This window comes from Cydia strobilella, chromosome 10 (genome assembly GCF_947568885.1).
Source record: "Cydia strobilella chromosome 10, ilCydStro3.1, whole genome shotgun sequence".
In the NCBI taxonomy this organism is placed as follows: domain Eukaryota; kingdom Metazoa; phylum Arthropoda; class Insecta; order Lepidoptera; family Tortricidae; genus Cydia; species Cydia strobilella.
Genome location: NC_086050.1, coordinates 17751490 through 17762203, shown reverse-complemented (window position 1 = coordinate 17762203; position 10714 = coordinate 17751490). Strand labels below are relative to the sequence as shown.

At 40.2% G+C, this 10714-nt stretch overlaps 1 protein-coding gene across 1 annotated transcript; it reads left to right on the top strand.

Moving 5' to 3' along the window:
• Positions 1-1410: 1410 nt before the first annotated feature.
• LOC134745048 (uncharacterized) lies at positions 1411-5368 on the top strand. The gene has a single exon (XM_063679020.1). It carries the CDS (start codon positions 1455-1457, stop codon positions 5304-5306), a length of 3852 nt encoding a protein of 1283 aa, XP_063535090.1. The 5' UTR covers positions 1411-1454; the 3' UTR covers positions 5307-5368.
• Positions 5369-10714: the final 5346 nt, after the last annotated feature.

The following is a 10714-nucleotide window of genomic DNA, read 5'->3' as shown; positions in this document are numbered from 1 at the left end:
GTAAAATGGCTACGTTGATCCCCACTAGAACGTCCATTAAGGGACGTATTACTAAATTTAAAAATTACATTGCCGAATTGAATGATCAGGAAAATATTTCCTCAAAAGATGTAGACGAACTTTCGTTGAAGTTGGATCGTTTTCGCAATATGTTCACACAATTCGATCAGGTGCAGACTCAAATAGAAATTGCGACTACATCAGAAATGCAGACCGAGATTGACATAAGAGAAGAGATGGAAAATGATTTTATTTCTCTTATTGCCACGGCTCAGAAGATTATTGATAAAATGGCCGAGAGATCTGATTTCGCCAGCGTAAAGTCTGAAGTTCGAAGTAACTGTGGTCATGACAATACATGCAACGGTTTAAATTTTCGTTTACCTGTGATAAAAATCGCTAGTTTCGATGGTTCGTATTTTAAGTGGCTTGAATTCAGAGACACATTTGATTCACTCATTCACAGTTCCGACAACATCAGGCCGATTCACAAATTTCACTATTTGAACTCTTATTTGGACGGTGAAGCGGCTCAGGTGATTAGTAACTTAGAAGTGTCGGACGGTAATTACGCTGAGGCCTGGCGTCTCCTCTGCGAGAGATATGACAACAAAAAACAGCTGATTAGCAACCATTTGAACTCATTGTTTAACTTACAACCGATTGGTCGCGAATCGGCAAAGTCCCTGCGTTATTTAGTGGATCATGTGTCCAAAAACCTACGGGCTTTAAATACGTTGGGCCAGCCCACGGATAAGTGGGACACGCTTCTTATACATATGGTCGCAAGTAAACTTGATAGTAATACTAGTTTAAAATGGGAGGAATTTAAAAGTAATTCATTTTCAAATGACGATATGCCGTCATTGGCCGATTTTAATCGCTTTTTAAAGGGGCGTGCTGACGTTCTGGAATCGGTTCAGCGTAATAAATTTGATAAGCCTATCACTAACAATAATAATAAACGCGAACCTATTGCCTCGCCTCATAATAAACGCGAGAAGTCTAGCACCAAATGTTTTGCGGTTTCAGCCACTCCTGCTACTTCGGCCTCGGCCTCTTCGCCTGCCTGTGTGTTTTGCAGCGGCGAGCACCGGATTTACGATTGCTCGTCATTCCTGTCCCTGCCAGTTGAAGACCGGATCTCCGGAGCGTCAAGGTTACGCCTTTGTCTCAACTGTTTGCGGAAGGGCCACACTTCTCATCGCTGCCGAGTAGCTCCGTGTCACACTTGTAAGAAGCGCCATAATACTTTGTTGCATAGGGAAACTCCTCAGGTTGCCGCTGCGCCCGTAGATGCGCCTCCGCCGCGTTCGGAGCCCGAGCTCGGACTGTCGTCCAATATGACCGTGTCATGCTCAAATCAAATACTCTTACCTACCGCGAATATTGACATATATAGCCCGGCTACTAATGATTATGTTACGGCGCGCGCGTTTTTAGATTGCGGTAGCATGACTTCTATCGTAACAAGCAGTTATAAACAAAAATTGCAACTCGCACCGCTGCCCAGTAATTCAAAACTTTTCGGATTATCTGACGTTCCTATATCCAGTAATCCTGAGCGCTGCTTTGTGCAAATTCGGTCTAAACATGATAAAAATAATAAATTCGATATCTCATGTTTAGCGCTGCCTGTAATTAACAGCAATTTGCCACTACAGCCTATCGATGTGTCGAACGTTAAGTGGCCACGTAATAAAAAACTCGCCGATCCTCATTTTAATCAGCCCGGACCTGTAGATATTTTACTTGGCGGTGACGTCTTTTGGACTTTGGTTGGAGGCGAGCAAATTGATTTAGGGCACGATACGCTTGTTTTGCGCAAATCAAAACTAGGTTGGTTAGTGGTCAGTAAATACAATGCATTTTCAATGTATGACGATAAGTCGTTCAATTCTTTTTTACAATGCAATCACTTGTACACAAGTGATAAGCTGGACGACTCTCTTACTAAATTCTGGCAGCTGGAGCAAGTGCCCCAGCCTAGTCAACCGTTTACCGATTTAGAGGCGGAATGTGAGCATCATTTTGTCACTCACACTTATCGTGACGATAACGGTAGGTTTCACGTGCGTTTGCCATTAGTTACGGAACCCGATTGTTTAGGTAACTCGTATCGCTTTGCTAAAAAACGGTTCTTTGCATTAGAGAAACGATTTAAACGCAACCCTGATTTGAAAACGGCTTACGAGCAATTTATAAATGAATATGCCGAATTAGGCCACCTCTCTGTGTCCGATTCTGACATTCCGGACCCTTCTTTCTTTGTGCCACATCATTCTGTGCAAAAGCCCTCCAGCGAATCTACGAAGTTAAGGGTCGTGTTCCATGGCAGTGCCCCCACCACGTCTGGCTATTCTATAAACGACCTGCAGATGGTTGGGCCGACGATTCAAGATTCGTTATTTAATATTCTCCTGAGGTTTCGTACTTACAAATATGTTTTGACTGGGGATGTCGCTAAGATGTATCGGCAGGTCCTAGTTCAGGAGTGTGACCGCGATTTACAATTAATCCTTTGGCGCTCCAATGAGAACGAACCTTTAAAAACTTTAAGACTTAACACGGTCACTTACGGATTTTCAAGTGCTAGTTTTTTGAGCACACGCTGTTTGTGGCAGTTGGGCGAGGAATGTGCAGATGAAAAAATTAAGACTATCATTCAAAACGATTTTTTAGTGGATGATTTATTAACAGGGTCAGACACAGAGGAGGAATTACGTTTCATTAAAGATTCGGTTGAGCGTGCGCTAGCAGCTGGTTGTTTTCCCCTGCGCAAATATCGCTCAAATTTATCGTCAATTTTGCATGACTCACAAAACGCTAGTGAAGATAAAGGTAGCTTGATCATTAGCTCGTCGTCGCATACGCTAGGAGTGGGCTGGGACTCTGAGGCAGATATCATTCATTTTCCCACACAATATTCTGCCAAGGACGGCCACCCTACGAAACGTTCAATTTTATCGGACTCGTGTAAAATATTTGATCCCTTAGGCCTCCTGTGTTTGCTGACGATTATACCTAAAGTTTTAATTCAAAAATTATGGATCGAAAAAATTGACTGGGATGCTCCCGTGCCGAGTTATATAAACGAGTCTTGGCAGGACTTTGTTAACGGGTTAACGTCTTTAACTTCGCTCCAAATACCTCGTCATGTTCTTTGCGACTCGCCGACGCATATCGAGATGCATGTATTTTGTGACGCAAGCTCAGTTGCATACGCGGCCTGTATTTATTTAAAGTCCACGAACGAGAAGGGCGATATTGTAGTCAGGTTGCTGTGCGCAAAGGCCAAGGTCACTCCGGTCCAGGCTACGACTACTCCTCGTTTGGAATTATGTGCTTGCCTTCTAGGCGCGCAGCTCGCGTCAGCTGTTTCTAGGACGTTGCGTTGCCAGATTGCGCAGAAATTTTATTGGACTGACTCGTCAATTGTAATCGCATGGCTTAAAACGAATCAAACAAAATTACAAACGTTTGTTGCCAATCGCGTGGCTCATATTTTAGAACTCACCGATGGCAGTGAGTTTCGTCACGTTCCAACCGCTTTAAATCCGGCTGACTACCCATCTAGAGGGGTCGAAGCTCGTCGCTTGCCTGATTTGCACATGTGGTGGACCGGGCCATCTTTTTTGTACGAGCCACAGAATAACTGGCCTCAGTTTTCCTCAAACTCGGAGCTCGATTTGCCCGAGCTAAAGGTTAACGTCGCGATTACTAACGATTCGCAAAAAACTGATGTTATCGATTTCGATCGATATTCTAAACTTAAACCCTTACAACGTGCGGTAGCTTATATGCTTAGGTTTGCGCATAATTGCCGTTGTTCATCCAACAAAACTGCGGGTGTGCTACAACCTGAGGAGCTCGAGGTCTCTTTTAAAAAATTGGTCGCTTTGTCCCAGCAGGCTAGTTTCGCCCTTGAATTGAAATTGTTGCGTGACAGGCAACCTCTAGGCCCTAAAAACCCTATTTTATCGTTGAATCCATTTTACGATGAAGACGACAAGCTTCTCAGAGTTGGTGGACGTTTGTCCTCCTCATTTTATCCATTTGACAAACGCCACCCAATGCTTTTACATGCCAAACATAGATTGACTAGACTGCTGTTTCAACAGGAACATATCCGTCTCCTGCACGCTCCTCCTCAGCTGCTTCTGGCTGCCATTCGCGAGTCGATATGGGCCGTATCGGGGCGCACACTTGCGCGTACCGTATCGCAACAGTGCGTTACCTGTCGCCGGGCAGCTGGCAACACTTCTGCTCCTTTGATGGGCGCTCTGCCCTCTCAGCGAGTAACGCCTGATTTTCCTTTCATTAGTGTCGGCGTAGACTTCGCTGGGCCTTTTATGATTACTGACAGGCATGGCAGAGGCTGCAAAATAACCAAATGCTATTTAGCAATATTTGTTTGTCTCCGATACAAGTGTTTGCATCTGGAGGCAGTAAGCACGCTGTCGACAGATTCATTTATTCTTACGCTGCGACGCTTTATCTCTCGCAGAGGACGACCTCGCGAGATCTTTTGCGACAATGGACGCAATTTTGTAGGAGCGGCCAAGGAAATTAGCGATTATCTTACTTCAAACTCAGACACGGTTTGCAATTTTGCAGCAAATGAGGGAATACAATTTAAATTCCAGCCGGCATATGCTCCTCACTTTGGTGGTTTGTGGGAAGCAGGAGTCAAATCGGCCAAATTTCACCTCAATCGTGTATTAGGTAACGCTCATTTAACATATGAAGAATTGGCAAGTCTCTTTAGTTATGTGGAATCTATCCTTAACAGTCGTCCTTTATGTCCTTTATCGTCCTCACCAAACGATTTCCAACCCTTAACCCCAGGTCACTTCATCATCGGCCGCGCGCTCACTTCGTTGCCGTCGCCCCACCTCGCGGATATAAACCCAAACCGTTTAGATAGGTTTCAGAGGCTCGAGGCATTAAGACAGCATTTCTGGCGACGCTGGCAAATGGAATATGTCTGCGAGCTCCAGCAACGGACTAAATGGCGTGTTCCAGGACGAGCTCTTCAACTGGGTGACCTGGTCCTAATCAAGGAAGAGAATACTCCCCCAATGCACTGGCGGCTCGGACGAATCGCCAAATTGTTTCCTGGCGCTGACGGGATTTCGCGAGTAGCCGAAGTTGCTACTGGAACGGGCACCTACAAACGAGGTGTGAAATACCTCTGCCCTCTGCTGGACGAGACCCATGAAGCCTTGAAGGCTGACGCCTCCAAGGGCCCCCAGGATGTTGCGGCTCCTACCAATGGAGGGGAAGTGGGGAACATACACCGCTAAACCAGTTGGCCCATCTACCGCTCCCCCCGCCGCATATAGACGCCGTGCGAGCCACTTGGCTCTGAGATACACGCTCGTGTGCGCGTCATACACGCAATATATTTGTCTCATACATACAATTATCTTTAAGTACCTTTTGTGGAACCAGAATTAGAAGCTGTTTTTAAGTATCTGCGATTTTTATTTAATACTCAAGACTCCAAGCTTGAACATTTTTTATTTTATAATTGTTACCAAGGTATATTCGAAGCTATCATAAAATTTGTTAAATCCATGTTAAAATCTCGTTCTCGTTCTCTTTCAATATGCTTTGTTGTTTTCAAATGTTTCTCTATATTGCTTGTACATTTTTTCATTTTTTTAAATCGGAAAAGGAAATTTCTGCCAATACGGCTGCAAACCCTCCACTCGACGCGACTCCATAGCGACTTCAAACAATAATATTTCGGTTATATTTTATTAATAAAAAAATAAGTAAACAGAAATTGGTTGTCATTAACATTAATCTTGTTTTTAACATGACAAAGACAAATTATGTTTTTATACGTGGCCAGTACGTGTAAAAACTCTCAACTCAAGTTTCAATATCAGTATACTAAAGAGGCTAATAAATTGTTATTTGTTTAAGTATCTATAATCTAGATAACAACACTCTGTATTTAGCTTGACGTCATACGTCTGTCATCGGCACCAAAGTTTCGCTCTCTGTAGATCATTGTTCGAATTGGCTTCGTCAGATTCGACAAGGAGGATCATGTACGTTATTATGTACATGTATATGTATATGTATACTGTATACGTACATCAACACACACGGCAGCCCCACTATGTTTATATGCTGCGTTCGCTTGATCAAAGCCGAACTACAAACAACGCAACGTGAACTCCATTTGAACATTGAGAATAACACAAACATGTAGGAACGTCACGTTCGTTGTATTTAGATGTTTTGCATGTGTAAGTTTCTGGCCGGAGGAGGCACTATATCGGCAGTCGTGGAAGACAAGGGGAGAGGCCTTTGCCCAGCAGTGGGACACCATAATGGGCTAGTAAAAAAAAAAAAAAGTTTTGTTAAAAGAAAAATGTTTAAAGTAAATGACATTTTATAAAGGTTTACATTTTCTGGACTTGTTACTTGAAAACTATGCGATTCTAATGCGATATCAGGATATCACAGTTGGTTCTGTAATAAATACAGTTTTATCAACAGACGCAAGCCTAATCCTTATTGGGAGAGAAAAATATTTTAATTTATTTTATATTTATTAGTATGTAATGTTTGACGATCATGATAAGAATCTTTCTTTTCTTATCTTTCTTATTCTTATGTTAACATAAGCATAATTTTGACAATGATGCTATAGTGCCCAAGTAGAATTTATACGTCATTATGAGGTATACTTAAATGACTTCACTTGTACGTCGCTGACGTCATTTTGCTACCTGGGTGTAATTTTTATCCTGAACTAAATAAATCTAAATCTAATTAAAATTCAGGTATAGGATCGCCACTGTATTTGTCAACTTCCTTGACAAAATGACGTCCGCCGCTGCATTACTGCCGCTATTACGACGTTCAATCCGTCACTCATTATTAAGGAAATTTACGGACACAGCGCCCTCGTCAAGGCCGCAGTTTCGCAATTTCTCAACAGTATTGCAGCCGAAGTTGCCATCCTGCATTCAAACGTTAGCTTGATAAGCGCAGCAATTGCGTTTTATATTTCAAGTCGCCTTAAAATTGGCTCCCAACGTGGGGCTGAAACTCACAACTACAAGTTCATTTTTTTAATTCACTTAAATTTAACTTTAAAGTAGGCTTAAGACAAGGCATTATTATCAGATAGCAGTATCTGGCAGATAATGCTGTGTCTTGAGCCTATTTTCTTACCTTATATTAATATTATGGTATTATGGTACATTTCATGAAATAAAACTATGAAAACGGTTTATATCGCGTATATTGAAATTATACTACCTATATCCCGACGTTTCGAATCCTTGACCACGAACGCTGTAAACGGTTCAAAACGTCGGGATGTAGTATAAATTCAATATACGCGATATAATCCGTTTTCAAAGTTTTATTTAGCTAGTATCGCGGTAAGCGAAACCAATCATTTCAATTCCAAATTGTACATTTACCAAAACCCAAAGGTACAAAAAACTGAAACTTGATTGGGCTCTTTTAAATAACTTCTAAATTGTACTTTATAAGCCCTAAATAACGAAACCAACTTGAGTTCACTTTATTACTCGCCTAATCCTGAAAAGCAGGACAACCATAATTCTAACTTCCCCGCGAAAACAACGTACTTCCTCAAAATCTCTCCCGTTTGTTTGCTATACAGCGATTAACGAGGAACGGATTAAGTGTTAATGTACTACGTCGAGTTCTAAACGAGGAACGTTGCAGATTGTGCTACGAAATGGGATTTGGGTCATAAACGGATTGTAAAACAAAAGTTGACCTGTGTATAGTCAAAGATAGATATAACTCTGTAATAGATGGATACAGTTTAAGGGAAAAACGTGCCTCGAAAATCACGAAAATTTTATTCTCCAACCTGAACAATACCACACAATACGTCGGTACTCAACAAGCGCTATCACCAGAATGCTAGCCTTTAGCAACCAATATGGCGCCTAGAACCGGACCGAAAACAGTCGGATTGGCATTTTAATACTCGCCTGTGATTGGCTGGTAAGAAGCGGGTTGTCAAAAGTATCATTAATGTTGCTAGATTTAATAATTATGATCGGAGGATTGCTACAATGTGAGAATATTATTTAAAAATCATAACATATGCATTTATGTACCTAATTTACTTTCTAGGGTTCTGTACCCAAAGGGTAAAAACGGGACCCTATTACTAAGACTCCGCTGTCCGTCTGTCCGTCTGTCCGTCCGTCTGTCCGTCTGTCTGTCTGTCACCAGGCTGTATCTCATGAACCTGATTGAAATTTTCACAGATGATGTATTTCTGTTGCCGCTAAACAACAAATACTAAAAAGTACGGAACCCTCGGTGCGAGTCCGACTCGCACTTGGCCGGTTTTATTATCAATCGTCTAGAAACGATACTAATTTTTTTTTTTATTGAAGGAAAAATTCACCGCGTCAGGCAAGATTCGAATTGGCGAATAAGGCGTGTAAAAAAAGGAATGAATGAAGAAATTCGCATCCTGCTGGTAAGCTTCGGTAGCTCAGTTGGTTTAGAGCGATTGAACCGATAAACGGTCGCAACTTCAAATCTTACCCAAAGCGGTGAATTTTTACTTTAATAAATAAAAATAGTACCATTTGCAAACGTATGTGTTTACAAAATTTGATTAGGTACTTATTTACATGCACACTGAATGCACACAGCTGTATACTATTGTCCAAAGGAAAACTTTTATTTTACAATCCGTTTAAAAAAATTGGTATCACTTAGCATGTGAATTATTATAAATACTAAATAGGAACTTCTAATATAAAACTATGAAAACGGATTATATCGCGTATATTGAATTTATAATATCCCGGTGTAAAGGGTTCGAAACGTCGGGATGTATTATAAATTCAATATACGCGATATGATCCGTTTTCATAGCTTTATTTCATGAATAACTATCGCGGTAACCGAAGACAATATTACAAACATCTACTCTTAATATAATAGCAGTACCTAACAAACTAAATAGTGAGACTACTCAAAATTCAACAGGTTTCAACGGATCAAGTTCGGATCAAGTCAATCATTTACCGTGTCTTGAATAATCATTACATTAAGCCCCAATCCAATAAATCTACAGGTGGATTCATCGAACTAAGGTTGTTCCTCGGATGTTAGATAAATTGGGTAAATCAGGGCTTGCCAGCCTCGATTGCTTGTAGGCCTCGATGACACGATATCCCGATTTGCGGACCCAATGCTAATCTGAATCTTGATAGTCCTATTGATAAGGTGAGTAGGATTGAATCAATTTAAGGGTTTAAGTTAGAATTCATTTTCAAAATGGGTCAGAACGGGAAGACCGGCATCTTTTCTGTGACATTACAAAAGTTAACGATTAGGATATTTTTTCTTCGGATTCTGACTATAAGATAAGATAAGATAAGATATATTTATTTGCAAAAATGTAGTGGTAAACATAGTTGGACAGTGGGTAATTTTAAGTGCGTACATTTTACTTAAAGAAGCATGCAAACATTCCTTATTAACTAGGTACTATAACTAAGTATACAGAACAATTAAATAAACCATGCATTATTGCAAACCAATCATATAGTATCAGTTAACTTTACATCAGTTAGAACACATATACTAATTATTAATTTCTATCTAAGATATACAATATATTATAAGCATTATTCATCATCATTCATTATTTCCATTATTAATTGTTTATTATTCATATTCATAAGCGTAAGCATGTCAAATATTCGTCGATTCTGTAATAACATTTATCCAAGCAAAATTTGTATAATTTGTATTTAAATTCAGGCATGTCAGAGTTTCTTATTTCTACGGGTAAGTTATTAAATATTTTTATAGACATACATAACACATTGTTTGCAAAGAATGCTGTCTTCGAGTGGAAAGGATAGCACAGCTGAGTGCCGTTTCGAGACGGATATATTGTGGTAGATGCCTTATTTCTAAATAGACCTATATTATGTTTGACATATAAACTTATCTCATAAATGTACAATGAGGGTAGCGTCATCACTTTTAATTTATGGAAGAGAGGTCGACAGGGTTCTGTTTGATGCACACCACATATAGCCCGTATACATTTCTTTTGTAGCAGAAATACTTTTTGCATATTACTACAGTTACCCCAAAGTAATAGACCATATCGCAAATTGGACATTATATGTCCATTAAATGCTAAGAGTGCAGTTTTTTGTGAAGAAAGTTGAGAGAGCCTTCGCAGAGCAAATATAAACCTGTTTAATTTATCAATTAGCATTTCTGTATGGTCTTTCCAGTTAGTATAGCAATCTAAAATAACACCCAAGAAACGAATTGATGACACACATTCAATCGCATGACCATCATAGTTTATATTTACATTCCTTGGCTTCCCTTGTGGTGCATAAAATTCCATAGATTTCGTCTTAACGAGGTTAACTTTCAAATTATTATTTATTAGCCACAGGTTTACATCCTTAAAGACTTGGTTGATTTCATTTTCATAATTTTGAGTATCTTTCTCTTGTACTACTATAGAACAGTCGTCAGCAAAAAGCGTAATCTTGTGATTGGTAAGAGACGGCAAGTCGTTAATATAAACTAGAAAGAGCAATGGTCCAAGGACACTGCCTTGAGGGACGCCAGTTGTGACTTTAAGACAATCGGATCGATATTTTATTAACGTTTTTGTGGTATCGTCATATTTCGGTATTTCTGTACATTGCAC

Bases quoted from the DNA above. Each gene is read 5' to 3' on its own strand.
- LOC134745048 (XM_063679020.1), top strand. From the start codon at position 1,455: ATGACTTCTATCGTAACAAGCAGTTATAAACAAAAATTGCAACTCGCA.